Source organism: Vombatus ursinus, unplaced genomic scaffold, assembly GCF_900497805.2.
Source record: "Vombatus ursinus unplaced genomic scaffold, bare-nosed wombat genome assembly UNPS02014798.1, whole genome shotgun sequence".
Lineage (NCBI taxonomy): Eukaryota > Metazoa > Chordata > Mammalia > Diprotodontia > Vombatidae > Vombatus > Vombatus ursinus.
In genome coordinates, this window is record NW_020954576.1 from 641,757 (window position 1) to 663,805 (window position 22,049).

General features: G+C 40.7%; 1 protein-coding gene and 1 long non-coding RNA gene across 3 annotated transcripts in view; one reads left to right on the forward strand and one right to left on the reverse strand.

Moving 5' to 3' along the window:
• The window catches only part of LOC114050111 (small conductance calcium-activated potassium channel protein 3), a 268,773-nt gene that overhangs the window by 209,552 nt on the left and 37,172 nt on the right, over positions 1–22,049 (forward strand). Inside the window, exon 4 of the mRNA XM_027871685.1 lies at positions 18,364–18,505. Coding sequence (XP_027727486.1) covers positions 18,364–18,505 — 142 coding nt within the window. The remainder of the gene's footprint in view (positions 1–18,363; positions 18,506–22,049) is intronic.
• The window catches only part of LOC114050112, a 122,460-nt gene that overhangs the window by 25,385 nt on the left and 75,026 nt on the right, over positions 1–22,049 (reverse strand). The window lies entirely within an intron of this gene.

The following is a 22,049-nucleotide window of genomic DNA, read 5'->3' on the forward strand; positions in this document are numbered from 1 at the left end:
CTACAAACTCCAGGCCCAGCTCTCTATAAAGGAAAGCTTGACTTGGAGTGTAGTGCTCACTTTCAGCCCTCCAATCAGAGAGGAGATAAGGTTGCTTGATAGAACTGGAAGGTGCTGAATATCCAAGGTTGAGTTAAACAGCTTGATGATCAAGGGAAACACTTAATAGCACAAGGAGTGCATAGACTATGGGTTCAGTGTTCTGGTATACCCTGGGAGAGCATTCCCATCGGCCCTTCCCCTGGAAAGGGGGCTGGTTGTATAAAAACAAATAGTGATTTGCACAAACAAAACTAATGCAGCCAAAACTAGAAGGAAAACAGGAAACTGGGGGAAAAATTTACAGAAAATTTCTCTGATAAAGGCCTCATTTCCCAAATATGTAGGGAACTGAGCGAAATTTATAAAAATAAGAGCTATTTCCCAGTTCATATGAAGTCAAAGGATATAAACAGGCCGTTTTCAGAAAAAGAAATCAAAGCTATTAATAGTCACAAGAAAAAATGCTCTAAATCACTACTAATTAGAGAAATACAAATTAAAACAACTCTGAGATACTACCTCACATCAAATTGGCTAACATGACACAAAAGGAAAATGATAAATGCTGGAGGGGATGTGAAAAAATTGGGACACTGCTGGTAGAGTTGTGAACTAGTCAAACCATTCTGGAGACCAATTTGGAACTTCACCCAAAGGGCTATAAAATTGTGCATACCCTTTGACCTAGCAATATCACTACTAGGTCTGTATCCCAAAGAGATTAAAAAAAAAGGAAAAGGACCTATGTGTACAAAAATATTTATAGTAGCTCTTTTAGTGGTGGCAAAGAATTAGAAATTGAAGGGATGTCCATCAATTAGGGAATGGCTGAACAAGTTGTGATATATGATTGTGATGAAATACTATTGTGTTTTAAGAAATGATGAGCAGGATACTTGCAGAAAAACCTGGGAAGACTTAAATGAATAATCATGCAAAGTGCAACGAGCAGAACCAGGAGAACAGTCTACACAGTGACAACAATATTGTAAGGATGATCAACCCTGAAAAACTTGGTTACTCTGATCAAGACAATGATCCAAAACAATTCTGAAGGACTCATGATGAAAGATGCTATCCACCTCCAGAGAGAGAACTGACAAACTATGAATACAGATAGAAGCATACTTTTTTCCACTTTATTTTTACAGTTTTATTGTATTTGTGTTTTCTTTTACAACATGGCTAATATGGAAATAATGTTTTGCATGACTTTACATGTATAACTGATATCAAATTATCTGCCTTCTCTTTTTTTCCCTTTTTTTTTTTTAGGCAGTTGGGGTTAAGTGACTTACCCAGGGTCACACAGCTAATGACAAGTGTTTGATTGGAGGCTGGATTTGAACTCAGGTCCTCTTGACTTCAGGACTGGTGCTCTATCCACTGTGCCACCTAGCTGCCCAAAAATGTCTGCCTTCTCAAAGAAGGAGGAGGAGCATGAAAGAGGGAAAGAATTTGGAACTCAAAACTTTTAAAAATGAGTGTTAAACATTTTTATGTGTAATTGGGAAATATTTAAAAAATAAAAATATTATGATGAACAAATAGAGAGGGTGTATATTCTTTGTGAGGGCCAGTGGGAATGCTTCCCCAAACTGTGCCTGCTCATGCTCTTTGTATACCGATGGTATACCTATATAGGAAAGTAAAGTAAATGGAGTGAGGCACTAATAAATCAATCAGGCATTTTATTAAGTATGTGCCAGGCCCTATGCTATGTACTGACGATTATTGTTATTGTTGTTGTTCAATCGTTTTCAGTTGTGTCTGACTCTTCGTGACCCACTTTGGGATTTTCTTGGCAAAGATACTAGTGGTTTGCCATTTTTCTTCTCAAGATCATTTTACTGATAAAACTGAGGCACACAGGGTTAAGTGACTTACGCAGGGTCAGACAGCTAGTAAGTGTCAAAGGCCAGATTTGAACTCACCAAGATGAGTCTTCCTGACTCAAGGCCCAGGCTCTCTATCCACTACACCACTTAGCTGCCCAAATTTGGCAATTATAGTTAACTCTGGAGAGAACAGTTTCAGTTGAGTGATGAAGTTGGAAACCAGATTGAAAGGGATTGAGACATTAACATTAGCCTTAGTGTCCGAGGGCCTGGGTTCAAACCCCAGCTTTGATACCTACTAACTACATGATCGTTGGTAATTAACCTAACCGTTCCGTGTTTCTGTTTCTTCATCTTTAACATTGTTTGCATTGCCAGGGTTGTTAGGAAGTTCTGTAAAACTTAAATGTGAGCTCCAGCACTGACTAGCTGTGTGTGCATGGGTGAGTCACTTTAATTCTCTGAATCTCAGTTGCCTATTATATAAAATGGGTATATTCTTGTACTACCAATCTTATAGGGTTGTGGTGAGAAAAGCATTTAAAAATTCTACAGTATTTCATAAATATGCATTATTATTACTATTACTAATTTTATTATTATCACTAGTAATAATGATTACTACTACTATGCAATGCAATTCAACTGAAAAGCATTTCTTAAGCCTGTATTATATGTAACATACTGTGCTAAACATTAGGAATTATGCATAAATGAAAACCATTCCCCATTTTCAAGGAATATATTCCTTGTGCATGTATAAAAATAGTCATATATATATATACATACATATACACACATATATACAAATATGTGTATATGCATATGTGTATATATGTATATACGTGTATATTCATGTATATGTACATTATTCAGGGGGGCCATGCAGGATATAGATTATTCAAGGAGACAGCATAAGATCATAGATTTGGAACTGGAAAGAAACTTGGAGTTCATGTAGTCAACCCCACCTCCTCTCCCAAAGGCAGGTAGGTGATAAAGCAGATTACACATTGGGCCTGGAGTCAGGAAGACCTGAATTCAAATCCAGTCTCAAACACTTACTAGCTGTGTAACTTTAGGCAAACTACTTAACCTTGATCTGCTCAGTTCCTTCATCTGTAAAATGGGGATAATGATGGCACCTACCACCTAGGGTCGTTGTGAGGATCAAATGAGATAATATTTGTAAAGCATTTGGCAAACCTTATGTAAACGCTAGCTATTATTATTGTTGTTATGGGTGAAAACACTAACAACTGGGAGAGTAGTGTTCTAGGACACTGGCTCTGGAGATCGAGACCTGGGTTCAAATCCAGCCTGTGAAGCTTATTACCTGTATGATCTTGGGCAAGTCATTTTACCACCTTAGGCCTCAGTTTCCTCATCTGTAAAATTTAGAGGGTTGTACTAGGCCTTTGAGGACCCTTCAGACTCTGGATTTATGATCTTGTGACTACTTCTTAATTTTTTCCACTTAATTTTTTTTTTTAGTAGCAGCATGGCATTGTGGCTAGAGAGCTGAATTTAGAAAGACGTAGGTTTGAATCCTGTCTCAGGCACTTTCTAGTCATGGGCAGCTCACTTAACTTCTCTGGTACTCAGTTTCTTCATCTGTCAAAAGATGAGATTGGACTCAATAGTGTCTAACATCTCTTCCAACTCTGATCTGTGATCCTTTGAACTAGGGAAATCGGGGAAGACTTCCACAAAAGTGGGCACTTGAGCTCAGCTTTAAAGGAAGTCGAGGATTCTAGGAGGCAGTGATGGGGAGGGAATACATTCCATATGTTGTGGGGTAGCCTGAACAAAGGGAGAGAGGTGGAAGACTAAGTGTCAGATTTAGTGCTGGGGGAGGCGGTGGAATACTCGTGAGCCTTAGTCCTTGTCTTCATGAACCTTACAATCTAATTAGGGATCTAATGGGGAGACAAGGATAGGTGAAGATGCAACTAGCAATCTTGGCAGGAGGGCACAAATGAGTGGTGAGGGCAGTCAGTCAGTCAATAAGCACTAAGGTTACAAAAGGAACCAAAAGATTTTCTCCTTGCCCTCAAGGAGCTCATGAACTAGTGAAGAAGACAATCAGCCAAAAAATATGTACAAATATGGTTAGGAAGATTCATCTTCCTGAGGTCAAATCCAGCCTTGGACACTTACTATCTGTGTGATCCTGGATGAGTCACTTAACCCTGCTTGCCTCAGTTTCCTCATCTATAAAATGAGTTGGAAATGGCAAACCACTCCAGCATCTTTGCCAAAAAAACAAAACAAAACAAAACAAAAAAAACAAAGAATATTGCAAAGAGTTGGACACAACTGGGAAAAATGACTCAAATGACTCAATGTTTAAGAAGAACAGAAAAGTAGAAAGAGCTCTAAATGCCAAACAGAGGACCTTATATTTTATGCTGGAGGTAATAAGGAACCACTAGAGTTTATTGAGTGGAGGGGTGTGTGTGTGTGTGTGTGTGTGTGTGTGTGTGTGTGTGTGATGGTTAGACCTATTTGTTATAAATTTATTTTGATTTATCAACAATCACTTCCATAGGCTTTTGAGTTTTAAATTTTTATCCACCTCCCTCCCCAAGATGGTGCACAATCTTATATAGGCTATAAATATATATTCCTATTAAACACATTTTCACATTAGCGATGTTGTAAGGAAGAATTAGAACCAATAGAAGGAACCACAAAAAAGAGAAAACGAAACAAAAGAAAAAAAAAAGCAAATAGTATGCTTCGATTTGCATTCAAACTCCATAGTTCTTTCTTTGGATGTGGATAGCATTTTCCATCACAAGACCTTTGGAGATGTCTTAGATCCTTGAATTACTGAGAAGGGCTAAGTCTATCGACATTAGTCATGGTATAACGTGGCTGTTACTGTGTACAATTTTCTCCTGGTTCTGCTCACTTCACTCGACATCAGTCCATACAAGTCTTTCCAGGTTTTTCTGAAGTCTGCCTGCTCATCATTTCTTATAGCACAATAGTATTCCATTACATTCATATACCACAACTTATTCAGTCATTCCCCAATTGATTGGTATACTCTCAATTTCCAATTCTTTGCCACAACAAAAAGAGCTGCTATAAATATCTTTGTACATGTGGGTCCTTTTCTCATTTGTATGATCTCTTTGGGATACAGCCCTAGAAGTGCTATTGCTGGGTCAAAGGGTATGCACATTTTTATAGCCCTTTGGGCATAGTTCCAAATTGCTCTTCAAAATGGTTAGATCAGTTCACAACTCCGCCAATAATACATTAGTGTTCCAATTTTCCCACATCTTCTCCAACATTTATCATTTATCTGTTTTGTCATGTTGGCCAGTCTAATAGGTATGATGTGGTACCTCAGAGTTGTTTTGATTTGCATTTCTCTAATCAATAGTGATTTACAGCATTTTTTCATTTGACTATAGATGGCTTTAATTTCTTCATCTGAAAACTGCCTACTCATATCCTTTGACCATTTATCAATTGGGGAATGACTTGTATTCTTATAAATTTGACTTAATTCTCTATATATTTTAGAAATGAGGCCCTTATCAGAGACACTGGTTGTAAAAATTCTTTCCCAATTTTCTACTTTCCTTCTAATCTTGGTTTCATTGGCTTTGTTTATGCAAAAACTTTTCAATTTAATGTAATCAAAATTATCCATTTTGCATTTTGTAATGTTCTCTATCTCCTGTTTGGTCATGAATTCTTCTGTTCTCCATAAATCTGATAGGTAAACTATTCCTTGCTCTCTCAGTTTGCTTATAGTATCAGCCTTTATATCTAAATCATGAACTCATTTTGACTTTATTTTGGCATATGGTGTGAGATTTTGGCCTATGCCTAGTTTCTGCCATATACTTTTCCAGTTTTCCCAGCAGTTTTTGTCAAATAGTGAGTTCATATCCCAGAAGCTGGGGTCTTTGGGTTTATCAAATAGTAGATTACTATAGTCATTGACTACTGTGTTAGACCTATGTTTTAGGAAATCATTTTGTCAGCTAAATGGAGGGAGGGTTGATGTGAGGAGAGATGAGCAAGGAAGACCAATTAGAATATTTTCAATAGTCAAAGTGAGAGGTGATGGTTCTGAACTAGGGTAGTAGCTATATGAGTGGTAAAAAGGAAACATATGTAATAGCTGTGAAGTAGAAATTACAGAATTTGGCAACAGATTTGATATGTGAGGGAGGGATCATGGATGATATTTTGTGAGACTGGGTGACTCTCAACAGTAATAAGAAAGTTCAGGAAAAGGGAAGGTTTTGTTTTGGTGGGGTGGGGGGGGAAATAATAAGTTCCGTTTTTTACATGTTGAATTTGAGATGCCTGCAGGAAATCTGGTTTACAATGTCCCCAAAAGGTAATTGATGATATGGGATTGTAGGTAAGGAGAGAGAGTAAGGAAGGGCATATAAATAGAGATAAATAATAGATATAGTTCTCAATATGCAGATATAGATAGTCAATGATAATTCATATATTGGATATAATAGATAGATAGATAGATATATTGAGATAATAATCGAATCCATGGGAGATGATGTGATCACCAAAAAATAGGATAACTACAAAGAGATAAGAAGTCCCAGAACAGAAGCTTGGGTGGCTGGGAGGTGTGACATCAATGAAGATCTCACAAAGGAGGCTGAGATGAAGTGGTCAGAGAGACAGGAGGAGAACCAGGGAAAAACTTAAAAGAGGAGAGTGTATCCTAGTAGATGTTGTCAAGTGTCAAATGCTTCAGGGATGTCGAGAAGCGGAAGGAATGACAAAAGGCCATTATATCTGTCAATTAAGAAATCACTGGTGGTATAGCCAGGGGTGGGGAACCTTTGGCCTCGAGGCCACATGTGGCCCTCTAGGTCCTCAAGTGTAGCCTTTGACTGAATCAAATAATAAATAATTAATAAAATCAATTAATAAAAGGGAAAGAAAGGTTAAAAATCCCTTAATAAAAGGATTTGTCCTGTAAAACTTGGACTCAGTCGAAAGGCCACACCCAAGGACCTAGGAGGCCACAGGTTCCCCACCCCTGGATTATAGACAATAAGCACTAGAGGTGTTTAGAGGAGGTTATCCCTCTTAAGCCCAGCAGAACGTAAGCATCTTGAAGACCAGAACTGTTTTTCATTTTGTCTTTGTATCTCCCGCACAGATGTATTGGTGTCTAGATGTACTGGGCATATACCAGGTGCTCAATACATTCTTGGTAAATTGAGTAGTCATTTCATATCAGTTTCTATTTCTCTGACCAGATGGTAAGCTCCTAGCGGGCAGACGTAGTGTCTACAATGCCTTGTGTATAGTAGGTGCTTAATCCTCACTTGTTCAATTGGACCAGAGATTGGAAAGGTGGGTATAGGGAGAAGTGCCTAGCAGAGTTGGGTGAGTATAAAAGCAAAAGGAGTAAGGGCCTTGGGGCCCCTAGATTTGAGGGGCATAAAGATGCATTTTACATTACTGATTGCCATGTAAACAGTAACTCCTTGGAGAGGGCCCCTTGTGATTGTGTCTTTTCAGTGTTCTTCCTGTTCTTAATCTATCCCAAGTGTCTGGGAAAGGCCTCAGGATTTGATCTGGGCCTTTGAAGAATGAGTAGGCTGTAACTGGGTGAAGAGAAAGTGAACAACATTCCAGGAGCTAAAAGGGCCAGATCAAAGTCATGGGATTGGGGAAACATCTAGACCAATTGGGGAGTCGGCCGCGTGACTTGAGTGGAGTTTGTCTCTGATCATTGCCGAAAAGTAATCTTCTGTTCTTACAGTTTTCCAACAAAGCAAAATAATGCTGGGCCAGCCGTCCCAAAATAAGATAGGTCAGAGACCCTAAATCAGTGAGATCAGTGTGAGAAAAAATTTGTCAAAAGAAGCAAGTTCTAAAAAGCCTTTGAGAAAGGATGAGGGGCGGGAAGCGGGGGCGGCAGTCAGTCAATTTCCACTCATTTCTTGTTAACCTGTTGCTGTATTAGATCACAGCTACTGTCAAGATGCTAGACTCTTTGTAAGGGGACAGACTGATTCCAAACCAAGCTGAGGGATTTGGCAGCAACTTTGACAAAAGTTTGCCTGTAGAAAAGGAACAACTGGTTGACTTGACTTGCTACCCTGAATGAATAAAACAGACCCAACTCCTATAGTACAGTTATAACTAACCATTTTGGTGCCTAGAACAAAGGGCAAAGAGATGTTGCCCTTCAGGTCAAGCAACCTGAAAAACATCCTGAATCAGCTTTTAAAAGATAAATTCAATCTAACAGAAAGGCCTGTGGGAGAGAGACAGAGACCCTTGGACCATGGAAGCCACTTTGGACAGTGTTGTGAGCAGCTCATCCATGGAGGTGCTCCACTGGAGTGAGGCTGCAAGGGGTGAGGACAGTGGAGGAGAAGAAGCCTAATATCTATTTTGACTAATTGTTCTTCCTGCCTAAGTGCTAAACTCAGTTATTTCTTTGCTACTGGAATCCAGTAGCTGCCAGCGCTCTCTAAATTTTGGTGGCCCCAAGGCAAAGTCCTAATTGTGCTATCCGAGTCATAACTTTGCTTCTTCAGTATATAAGAGAAGGTAATGCAATCTTAGAGTTGGGCAAACCAGTCAGAGATAGGTGCCTATTCAGCATTCTGTCCTTTTGATATTATAGCCACTCCAAAAATAAGACTACTCCCAAATGGCAAATAATATATTCCAGATTTTCTCTTCCATGGTAGAAAAGGACTGTACCATGAGTTGAATTTAGAGAAAATCTACAAAGGATTCAACGATCTTTTATTCTCTAGAGCTACTCCTCAATACCTTTCATAAGTCTGGTTGGGAGTTTTTAGCTAGTATATGAGATATCTCAGGATGAAGCAAAGGGAATTACAGAAACCCAGAGTAGGGAGGAACTTCATAAGTCACCCAGCCCAACCAACAGTTCCCTACCCAACTTCTCCAACCACTCAGTGATGGGGAGAATTCTCTTCTATCTTTAGGTTGCTCTCTCTGTTTTTTGGGGGGAGGGGTTTTGGGGGGTGGTTGGAGGTAGTCACAGTTAAGTGCCTTGCCCAGGGTCACATAGCTAGTGTCTGAGATCAGATTTGAACTCAGGTCCTTCTGACTCTAGGGCCTGTGCTCTATTCACTGCACCACCTAGCTTCCCCTTAGACTGCTCTCTTTGTTAAGAAGTTTTCCTGACATTGAGCAGATGACTCAAATCTGCTTAGCCAGCTCTTAACTTCCAGTCTTTCATCTCCAACTGCCTATTGTATATCTCAAACTAGATGTTCCATAGACACCTTAAACTCAGTATGTCCAAAACTGAAGTCATTATCCCCACCAAACCACCCCATCTTCTAATTTTCCTATTATTTTGAGGTACTGCTATCATCCCAGTTACCCGGGCTCCGAATCTTGGGTGCCATCCTGGACTCCTTACTCTATCTTTCACTATCCCTGCTCCTGATATCCAATCAGTTGTCGAGCCCTGTCACTTCCACCTTCTTAGCATCTCTCCTATGAACCCCCTTTTGTCCCCTGATACTGCCACTACCTTGCCCCAGGCCCTCATCACCTCATACCTAGACTATGGCAATAGCCTTCTGGTTTGTCTCCCTGCTTCAAGTCTCTCCCCACTCCAGTCTCTCCTTCACTCAGCTGTTAAACTGATCTTCCTAAAGCCCACATCTGACGATACCATCATGTCAGTAAGTTCCAAAGTTTCCCTATCACCTTCAAGACAAGATATAAAATCCTATTTGACTTTCAAACAACCTGGACCCCTAATACATTTCCAGTCTTCTTATATCTTTTTGTTTTCGTTTGTTCAGTCATTCAGTTGTGTCAGACTCTTTGTGACCCCATGGACTATAGCATGCCAATGGTGTCCAAAGATACCTTAATGGTTTGCCATTTCCTTCTCCAGTGGATTAAGTCAAACAGAGGTTAAGTGACTTGTCCAGGGTCACACAGCTAGTAAGTGTCTGAGGCCACATTTGAACTCAAGCCCCCCTACCTCCAGGGCCAGTGCTGTATCCACTATGCCACCTACCTGCCCTTTCTTTCTACCTTTCCTCAGTTGGTTAACTCCAACTTACTGTGTCTATATCTTGTTTGTACGTAGTTCTTTACATGTTGTCTCTCCTATTAGTCTGTGAGCTCCTTGAGATCACGGACTATTTCTTGCCTTTCTTTGTATCCTCAGCTCTTAGCACAGAGCTGGATACTTAGCTTAATAAAAGCTAGTTGATTGGCTGGTTTCTACAACTTCCATTTATTGATGGAAGAGGGGATATACATTTAAAATCAAAGGATTTAGAACTGGAAGGGATATTAAAAATGTCTCATTCAATCCTCTCCTTTTAGAAATGTATCACCTGAGGTACAGGAGTGGGAAGGGAGAGAGAAATGACTTCTTCACCCAGTCACATAGATCAGTAATGGGCAGGTAGGTGGCACAATGGATAGAGCACTGGGCTTGGAGTCAAGAAGACCCACCTTCCTGAGTTCAAATCTAGTCTCATGCACTTATTAACTGTGTGACCCTGGGCAAGTCACTTAATCCTGTTGGCCTCAGTTTCCTCATCTGTCAAATGAGCTGGAGAAGGAAATGGCAAACCACTCTAGTACCTTTGCCAAGAAAACCCCAAATGGAGTCACGAAAAAAAGAAACATGACTGAACATACCACATAGATCAGTAAATGGAGTAACTAGGTTTGATCAAAGGATCATAGATTTTAGAACTTGAGGGACCTTACAGGCCACAGGTCCAACCCTCTCATTTTATAGACGAGCAAACTAAAACTTAGGACAAATAATTTTACCCAAGGTCGCAGAGTTAGTAAGTGTCTTGACAGAGGATTTGAACTCAGTACTTCCTGAATCCAAGTCCAGGGTTCTATCCATTGTCAGATCTTGTGTATTTTTCCACTGAAATATTTCTGGGATACCTTTCCTATTCCATTGCCAATATCATCACCTGATTCTGTTGCTCCACCCTCCAAACTGGATCACCAGAGGCCATGTCTGGGAGGAGCTAAGCCACTCAGTTCTGCCCTCCCTGGGACCATACAGCCCCCCTTCACTGTGGCTATTTCCCTCCTGCCACTAGGAATGTTCCACACTCCTCCTCCTCCCCATCACCACCATTTTGCTGAGAACTGTAATCAAATTACCACCACCCTTTCCTCCCAAAAGATTATATTAACTGACTATTTTCTTGTTCCACTCAAGGTCTCCGTGACTTACCAGAACATGACTCCATTTCTGGCTACCTTCCCCTATAGATGTTATCTCACCCATTCAAATGAACATAAACTCCTCGAGGGCAGAGACTTTCTTACTTTGGTGTATGTATCCCCAACTCTTAGGCGTGCTTGGCACATAAGCACTTAACAAATACTTTTCATTCTTTCATTCATGGCCCTCACCATTTCTTCCTTGAGTTCCTATGACAACCTCCTAAGAAGTCACTCCTCCTAAGAAGTCACTCTGCCATTAGTCTCTCATCTTTAAATCAGTCTTACACAGAGGTGCTAGAACACTCTTCTTCACATACCATTTCTGTTATGTCATCTTATTGCTCAAGAGTTTTCGGTGGTCTCTCTTTTTTGATACCAAATTCTTCATCAAAGAGGCAGCACAGCATGTGTAGTGGCTAAAGTGTTGGACCTGAAGTCACAAAAACCTTGTTCATATGTGTTCATATCCTGCCTTGATACTTATTAGCTATCTGACCATAGGCAAGTATCTTTAACACTCTGTACCTCAGGCAACTCTCTAAGACTGTAAGTTATAGATTGTTGGGCTCTATATGCATTAGATTATGAGCTTCTTGGGGGCAGGGACTTTTTCCTCTTTTTGTATCCCCAGTGCTTAGCATAGTGCCAGGCACACTTAGAAGTTGCTTAATAAATGTTTATTGACTGACTGCCTAGAAATAATTCTGATGTTGATGAAAGCAGAGGTCCTTGACATATAGATGTAATTCTTCATCCTAGTCTTCAAGATCCCTTTGTAAGCCCCTTCTCTTTCCTCCCAAACCCCACCATCTTGATTATCTCATTCCTCACTCTTTCTCTACCCAGAGCTTTGGTTTCAATCAAACTATCCTATTTGTCAACCCCCAAATAGCTTGCAAATTTCTGTTTTGGTACCTTTCCATATTGGAACTGGATGGTGAAATGGAGACACCAGTCAATCAGTCTACAAACAATTATTAAGTAATCACTGTGCTTCATACAGTGTGCTAATAGGATATAAAGATAGGCCCTCAAGGAACATATGTTCTATTAGGGGAAACAACATGAAAATAACTAGGTACATATAAGATCTATATGGAGGAGTTGGAATGTAATCTCAGCAGGAAGGCACCAGAAGCTGGGTGTGGAGAGTGAGGTCTAGGAAAGAAAGTGGGATCTTAGTTGAAACTGAAGAAGGGCAGGGATTCTAAGAGGTGGGAGAAAGGAGGGAAACCATTCCGTGCATGGGGGATGCTAATAAGATCCTGGCCAATGAGGGCCTGGTCCTGCGAGCATGAATGGGAGATTTTTGGATGAACTCACAAGGATACTTGGTGAGCTTGCTTCTAGAAGTCCATGATGGCCATGGAATGAATGAGCCTACCTCTCTACTTCAGAGCAAGTATAATACTGGACTCAGAGTTAGGAGTTCAAATCCTGTCCCAGACACTTACTAGTTTTATGACCTCTTAGCAAGTCATTTAACTTCTCATGGACTCAGTTTCCTCATCTGTAAGATGGGGATAATAATACCTCCTATTTCACAGGATTATTGTGAGGATCAAATGAAATAAGATATATGAAGAGCTTTGCAAAGCTTAAAATGTTACATAAATGCTATCTATTATTATCATTAACTAATATCATTCTGTAACTGTTCTTGTCCATTTACTGTGTGGTGAAAAAGGTCTTTTGGGGGCAGTTAGGTGGTGTAGTGGATAGAGCACCGGCCTTGAAGTCAGGAGGACCTGAGTTCAAATCTGGCCTCAGACACATAACACTTACTAGCTGTGTGACCCTGGGCAAGTCACTTAACCCCATTGCCTAACCAAAAACAAACAAACAAAAATAAGCAAAAAAAAAGAAAGAAAGAAAGAAAAAGGCCTTTTGGTTGGCTGCTGAGGCAGAAATGAGAGTGTACATAAAAGGTCCCAATAGCAAAATTTATTCTCCTTCCTTTCTGGTAATGAAGAGGTGTAAAAACTACTTTGGGGGAGGGGGATAGCTGAGAGGGGGGACAACAGAGGATGCCTTTACCACCCTGTAAACAGAAAGGAAATCATTGTAGAATTGTCTAAAGTGGAAAGCTGGGCCCATCTGTTCCATATTGGCGCACACTTCCAGAAGCAAGCTCACTGAACATCCACATGGGTCCCCTGCACATGCTCCCGACCCCCAGCCATTACAGTAGGTATATATCTCAGTGCTCCAATGTGCTTAGTGACCACCCCACCCATCCCAAGATTAGTGGAAATGTGTGACAATGTGCAATAGCCTGCTGCGTTGAAAGTTTTTCCTTCTCATAGCTCTGGGGCTTCTTATTCTTGTTGTTGTTTGTCCTTCGTTCTCCCAGGGGACCATGACATCAGGGAGGTGATGCCATGACATGCAAGTGAATTGGATTTAAGTGAGGGAGGGCTGTGCAAAGTCACCAGCCTCACTTTCTCCTCCAGAGCCAGCTGGATGCAGTGGCAAGATATAGATCAGTATGAATGGAGATGGCCCTGATGCAGTGGGGACCTTGGCCTCTTCAAGCTAAGGTCTTTCAAATGTGGGGCAATTGAAGCTCCTTTTTCAGTCCCCATGACAGAGTCTAGAGCCAGGGGTGGGGAACCTGCAGCCTCGAGGCCACATGTGGCCTTCTAGGTCCTCAAATGTGGCCCTTTGACTGAATCCAAACTTCACATTTGTTCTGTGAACTTTGGATTCAGTCAAAGGGCAGCACTTGAGGACCTAGAGGGCCACATGTAGCCTCAAGGCTGTAGGTTCCCTACCCCTGGTAGACCTTCAAATTTTCCACAAAGGGGAAGATATGGCTGGGGATATAGGGAAGTACACAGATCCTCTTTAATACAGAAATACTCTCTTTTGGTCCTTTATGGGACACTTTGGATAACTTGTATAATCAGAGAAGATGCCATCTTTCTGATCCTGCCCATCTACTCCAATCAAATTTCCAAATACTTTGGAAACAGAGTGAGAATCGAGAGTATTATCACCAGTTGCACCCCACCAGGGACAGTTAGCTTCTTGTAAAGAAGCATAGAATCAAACATTTTATTCAGAGCACAAAGGGGAAGAAAACAAAACTAAGAGCAAGACCCGATGAGGTTCTCAAAACAATTCAGTCTCCTTGGAGAATTGTGGTCAGAATAGGTGAGATGCAGAGGGAGGTAGAAGTGTATCCATGAGTATCTGGTTTCTATTACAATCTTATTTTAAATTCTAGCTTCAATACTCCCAATTCCTTAAGTTTAGTGGAAAGTGAGGCAGGAAACTGGGTTTCCTCCCGCTCCTTTCCATAAAAATTTCTCTTTTACAACTCAAAACCTCTAAGGAGAAAGCACAGGGAGGGTGTCTTGGGAGTGAATCCTTTCTTTCTCACCATTCCATTTAGTAATCCCACCCCTAGGATACCTTCTTTTCCCCAGTCCAATCCAGTTCAATGAGCATTTACTATAATAAGCAATACTATATGCATGGCATAGTGGATAGACAGTCAGAGTCAGGAAGACATGGTTCAAATCCCACCTCTGACACAGACTAGCTGTGTGACATTTTGGATGAGTCACTCAGTCTCTCAGTGTCCCAGGCAGTGCTTTAAGGCTGTGAGTTATAATAGGTCAGAAAAGGTGTTGATCTACATCAGTAGAGGGAATTTCTTCATGGATGTGCTTTATACCAGTAAAATCACAGGTCTAATCCAAAATGTACATGCAATGTGCTATGTGCCAGGGCTACAAAGACAAAAATAAAAAGTAGTTTCTGCCCTCAAGGAGTTTATATTCTACTGGAGGAATACAAAATATCACCAGATAATTATGTGGCACAGATAGGAACTAGACCTGTGATTTTATTTTTATAGGGAACTCCCAGATGAGAAAGCTTCTTCTACCAATGTTTTGGTTTTTTTCAGTCATGTTTGCCTCTTTGTGACCCCAATTGGGGTTTTCTTGGCAAAGACACTGGAATGGTTTGCCATTTCCTTCTCCAGCTCATTTGACAGATGAGGAAAATGAGGCCAGCAGGGTTAAATAACTTGCCCAGGATCACACAGCTAGTAAGTGTCTAAGGCCAGATTTGAACTCATGAAAATGAGGCTTCCCGATTTCAAGCCCAGTGGTCTATCCACTGTGTTACCTAGCTGCCCTCCCTATCAGTATAAGTTGGTCCTTCTCTGCCACTTACAGTCTTAGTTGCCTAGAACATTGAAAAGTTAAGTGACTTGCCCAAGGTTATAGTCAGTATGTGTCAGAGGCAGGACTAGAACCCAGGCCTTCCTGACTCCAAGACCAGCCCTCTCTCTTATCCACTATCATGAAGGGATCCTATAGGAGATAGGAAGCTGAACTCTGAAGGAAGCTAAGAATTCCAAGAGATAGGAGTAATGAAGGAATGCATACCAGGTGTACACACACACACACACACACACACACACACACACACACACAAAGTCTACCATCTTCTTCCAAAACTATTCATGACTGACATCCTCCAGAAAGTCTTGACCTTGCTTGACTCAGACAGCTTCTTTATTCTCTGTCCATACAGTACTTAGTGTGCACTCTATTCATTTGGATTTGTTTATGCTTATTTGGATCCTTGGCATCATCATCAGACTATCTCCTCTCTCCTAGGTTTATTGAGATTTCCTCTGTAAAATCACTGTAGTCTTCTCCTTCCCTTTCACCCTCCCACTGCCACCACTCCTTGGTTCATGCCCACAGAAACCCACATATAGATTATGGCAAATACCCCCTGAGAAGTCAACCTGTCTCTAGCCTTTTCTTCTTTCAATCTATTCTAATCCTTGGCTGATTAATCTTTCCAAAACCCTGCTTTTTTAATAATTCTAGAGTTACAAACTCTGTGAAGAAAGCAGAGCTATCATCATCATCATCATTTTTGCACATGAGAAAGCCAAGGTGAAGTGATTTGCCCAGGATCACCCAGTTGGTAAGTGAGGGCAGGTATTCAGGACAGGTCTCCGAAGGCCAATATCTGTACTCCTTCTGTTATAGTCATAGCTTCTACTTGGAGACTGGCAGTGGCTCCCCATTGTCTTTCTAATCAAATCCAGACTCCTCATTCTGGTGTTATCTAATATAGGCCCCATCTTCTCTAGGCACCATTATCTCCTATTACATGATAATACATATCATCCAAAGCAGATAGATCTCCTCCCCTCTGTCATTCCCCACACACAAAGTGTTAATTTTTCATTAGAATTCCTTCCTCCTGCCACATTTGTCCATGTGATCAAATCTTTCAAGCCCCATCTCAAGTTTCATCTTCTCCACAGAGCCTTCCCCAATGCCACTGGCACATGAGGTTTTCTCCTCTTCCTGATCTTATGTAATACTTATTCTGAATACTTTTCATTTTAAAATTGGATTATTATCCAATCTCTTCTTCTCTTCTTCTTTCACATGTATAAATTGTGTTCCCACAATAAGAAAGTAAGGTTCTTAAGTGTAGTGAACCAGACCAGACTTCTTTTAAGTCTATCTGAATGTCAGGAAGCATTGGGTTCCAGGTATTCAACAAATTCTTGGTAAATTGAGTGGTTGTTTCTTATGTGTGGATTTTTGTCCTTCCAACTAGATTGTAAACTCTTAGTGGGCAAAGGTGATATCTTCTATACTTTTTTTTACTCCAACCCATGACCGTGATTTTCTTAAATAATAATAATAATTGTTGATTGTCTAAAAACACATACAATGCCTAATGTGGTGGCTTTTGTTCAACATTTTACTTTGACTGATATCTTTCAATTTTGTCTTTGTAGCCCAGGTAGAGAGGAATGTGGTATAGTAGATAAAGAGTTGGCCTTGGAGCCAGGAAGACTTGGGTTCAAGTCCTGCCTCAGGTACATACAGGCTGTGTGACCTTAAGCTTCATCTTTAGGTGCTCTAGGTGACCCCATAAGACTACAAATTGCAAAGAAAGCACCCACATTAATAAAAGGAATTTCCTTATTTGGGTGTTCCTTAGAGCAATGAAATCATGGGTCCAGTCCCATCCATATCCTATCCTCAACTGATGCTTAATAAAAGGTTGGATGGATTGAATTCACAAATTGGACAGTGACTGGGGATGCAGGTGTAAAGGGGATGAGGAGGAGGTATGCAGAAAACAGGAAGGAACCAGTTCAATTTAACAAGCATTATTTAATCCCTTAGTATGTGCCAGCTACTAGGGAAACAAAGACAAAAATAAGCCAATTCCTTCTCTCAAAGTGCTTACATTCCATTAGGGAAAAGCCATATGTACCCAGAGAAATAAATGTGAAACATATACTCGGTAAGTACAAAGAAATTTGCAGAGAAGAGCACTTTCAACTTGTAGCTTCCTCAAATTAACAATGACAAGTCTGTGTTACAGCTAGGGAAGGGAACACTTTGAATTATACAAATACCCCCATTGAAGGTCACTAGTGGTTCCATGAAAAGATGGTGTTAGGGGAAACAATGGTATCAGGGGAGCAGCTGGTTCTCTTGGAACATTGTTTGCACATGTGTAGCAAGCAATGTGGCAATAGTAAAGATGACATGCAGGAAAGGTGATACCAAGTATCACCTTAAGAAAGCAAACAGTGGGTCCGCTGAGTTTTGTGGCATCACAGTGAGGTTTGGTTATAACATACTAATGGTATTACTAATAAACAACATGGACCAGGACAAAGTTGTGCTGGGTATACCTGTCATCACAACTATTCTTGACTTGAGGTACCCCATACTACATACTGAGTCAGAGCAGCCTTCCCTCCAGCCGAGCATAAAATTTATTTCTTGGTAATATGTAAAATTTCCTCACAGGAAATTGAAAGGTGGGAGAGTAGGGTTTTGTTTTTTTTGTGCTTTTGGACAGTTTTTTTCCTTGTTCTCCAGTTGAGTGACCTATGAAACTATATAGTTTGAGATGAATCGTACCCATCTACATTGAGCCTATCATTTTAGTAAGGGAAATTAAATTTTGCTGTAAGATTGCATCAAAACATATCTTATCAATTCCAGGAGGAGAGTTATAATAGAGCATAAATATAATAGCATATTTCAAATCTGCAGACTTCAGTACAAGCACAATCAGGGGTTGTATCCACTAGGCAGAAGTCATCTGGAGACAGCTCTGACACCCTGATGCCATTAAACCATTGACCTCAGCAGCAAAATCTCTGATTTTCTTGTCCTTCCCATGTTTGACTACCACCCTTGGTCCCTTGAGTGACTATTCACCATACTGTGTGTGTTCCTCTTGGCAGGTACCACGACCAACAGGATGTAACTAGTAACTTTCTGGGTGCAATGTGGCTTATCTCCATCACATTCCTTTCCATTGGGTATGGGGACATGGTTCCTCACACATACTGTGGAAAAGGTGTCTGTCTTCTCACTGGCATCATGGTGAGTATATATTATATATAATTTTTTTCCTCCCAATTTCTCTGTCATCGAAACTATGAACTCATACTTCTTGTTTAGGCCCCGATGCTTTTCACGCTATTCTTCATGTTAAAAACTGATGGTGCTCTTCTTTGGCTGCATATGTCAGTCAATCAGTAAACATTTATTAAGCACCTACTACATGCCAGGCACCATATGAAGCATGTGCAATTGGGCACGAAAAGTCAGGGCTTCCTACAGATCATTTTTAGTTTCAGGCTTCTTTTTTTTCCCCTAAGGTCCAAAATCCCTGTCCTTCATAAAAGGAGTTTCCCAGCCCATTAAAAGGCCTGGGTCTTAAAGCCCTGTGAAGTCTAGCCTAAAATGAAGCATTGGCCTTTTTACTTTGGTTACAGCAGGTCAAATGGAGAAAGCACTGATTGGAGTTAATGTCAGAAAACCTTGGTTTTGTGTCCTGGTTCTGCCATTTTCTACCCATTGGACACTGAGCTACTAACTTAACTATTTGAGCCTCGGTGCTCTCATCTATAAAATGGGCACACTGATACTTGTATGACCTACCTCACAGGGTTGTTGTGAGGATTTAAGTCAGAAGGGACATGAAGTGATTTGTAAAGCTCCTATAGCTTTCTATAGTGCTATAGAAAAATCATCATTTACTATTGTTCTACTCTTCTCATGCTTTTAGTCAATTCAGTTCCATTCAACAAGCATTTACTGGGCACCTACTGTGTATTAGGCATTGCACCAGGCACTGGAGCTGCAAAGTCAAAAATGAAACAGTCACTACCCTCAAGGAGTTTACATTCTACTGGGAATAAATGACGTGTATCTGATAAGCATATGTCAAATACATGCAGAGTTAATACAATTAAATTTTAGTAGAGAGAGAGCAGTTAGAAGTGGAAAGATCAGGAAAAGCTTCACGCAGGAAGTGGCAGCAGAGCTAAGTTTTGAAGAAAGTTAGGGATGCTTTGAGGTAGAGATGAGAAAAGAAGAGTATTCCAAGAAGTTCAGCAAGCCCCATTTGCAATAAGCAACGTGACTCCATTATTAGCGGACGTATGGCACCGCTCCCTCCATATCTCTGTTCTCTGGCAGTGGACAAAGGGATGATTTAAGAGGACAGAATCTACTTCCTCCCAAAACTTTAAGGCTAAGCAAGCCGTGATTATTCTTCAGTGGTTTAACAGCAATCTTTCTTAGACATAGAGTTGGACCAACTGACCGTGAATTTCATTCCGATTCTCCGAATATTTATGTGTCATCTTGGTAACTCAGAGGCAAATTCTCTCTCTGAGGTTTAAGCTAATTCTTCACCAACCCCACTGTTGTCTGTAGTATCCCTCCCCTCCTGATTTTGCCATCAAGCATTTTCCAGGCCTTGTCTCAGCTGACCTAAACCCAGCCAGACTTTACCTGAATTCGATGGAGCACCATTGTCGGCTTCTTCAAGGGATTAACAGCCAGGTCTCAAAAGTAACAAATAGGAAGACGAATATATAGTCAAAATTATTCATGTTATTGGGTACCGGGCTAGTGACTGATGTGAGGCAAAGAGAGTAGGACATGATTCTGCTTTTTTCAAGGATAGATACCAGACTCTGAGTAAAAGTTTGGGTGGCCTGTATTAGCAAGCAACTTTCAATACAAAAGTTAATAGCAAATTGCTTAGTACCAAGGCAGGGATAAATCGCGGCTAAGTGTGAGCCTTAGAAACAAACACCTCTAAGAGTTTATCAGGAAACTGCATGGCACAGGTCTAACCTTCACCAACAAGTAGTGGGAATTATTCTTAATCAAAGACTGCAAAATTGTATGGAATGATGAAGACTTTCCTGAGTCTCATCAAAACATCCCCTGGAAGATTAGAATTTCTGCCACAGAAACATCATTTGGTCAATGTCAACCCACTCAATCAGTGACAGGCCGGGTGATTTGGCAGCCATCTGATTGATGCACCAAGCTGTCAACCTTGCTGTTATTTTTAAACACCAGCCATTCTCTCTCCCAGCACTGAAATTCAACACATCCAGGAAACAACCCCTATACTGACCATTTCACGGGTTTCTTGACTATCTCTCATCTCCATGCTTCCTATCTGGAAAAGGTGAGTGGCATGGGCATGAATGACTCCTTCCTGATGACCTTGGCTCTGCCCCTTCCTTGTCTTGTGACCTGAAGCAAATCAGTTAACCTGCCCTGTCCATTACCTCATTTGTTGGCTAGCTAGACAATGGCTTCTTTGAAAGATGATTCCACTTCCCTGGGGGAATGGTGGTAACAAAAGAAAAAAAGTATAGACAACAAGGGATCCACAGTTCCCCCTCATTATTAAAAATTCAGGGTATTCCATGTCTCTTTCTTTGAGCAAAACTCCTCTGCTCAAATATGTGATTTTTTTTTACAAAAGTGCTTTATTCTACTCATCGTTAATATTTCTCTTTTTTAACTTTTATTTTATCTTTTTCAATTAACAAGTATTTATTTTTTCTTCCTCTCAGCTCCCTTCCCCCCACTGGGGAGGGGGCGGGGAGAACCCATACCTAGTAACAAGTATGCATATTCAAGCAAAACAAATTCCTGCTTTGGTCTTGTCCAAAAATTACACTTCTCATTCTGCATCTTCATTGTCAGGATTTGCATCCAAATGTAAATTAGCTGCCTCACTCTATAGTCTGCCACCATTGAGAAACCCTGGTGGTGTTTTTGTAACAAGAAACTTGCCTGTTCATGCGGAGTCATCCCTTTCAAGGGTTTGAGTCCCCTCCTCCCCATGCCGCCCGCCCCCCCCCCCCAAACCTGCTAATACTATGTATATCTCCTGATTATTATTTCGAGTGTACTTACTAATGGTAGGCCTTACAGTTTGGTTACCATGGACACCATGAAGGCCGGGGCCAGGCCTACTCACAATCGAAGAGGAAGGATTTGTGTATGCATGCTGTAAATAGTCTTAATCATTGTTTTCTTTCTGCTACCTCAGTAGCAGTGCAATTATCAGCTATTAAGCAGGGGGTATAATTGTCTGAGCAACTTGACGTGACTGGCATAAAGCTGGTGGATCTGGAAGACTTCACCCTCTCCCTCTATACCCCCAAAGCAGATAGGTCAAAGTACAGTGTTGTTAGTTTTTCAATGGAGGAAACTTTATCACAGACATTCTGAAGCATTGAGGAGGCTATATATAGTATTAATATACAATATATAACAACAAATAAGTAATATATTTATTTTATATTTATAAAATATATAATAAATACATTATATTAATATGTTTCATGTTATATATAGGGGCAGTTAGGTGACACAGTGGATAGAGTGTTGGACCTGGAGTCAGAAAGACCTGAGGACAAATCTGGCCTTAGAGACTAGCTCTGTGACCCTGGGCAAGTCATTTGGCTGCTGTCTGCCTCCGTTTCCTACTCTGTAAGATGGGAATGATAATAATTGCACCTAATTCCCTCATCCCTGCCACCTCCACCCCCCGGGATGTTATGAGGATAAATTAAATAATTTTCGAAGAGTGTCTTGCAAACCTTCT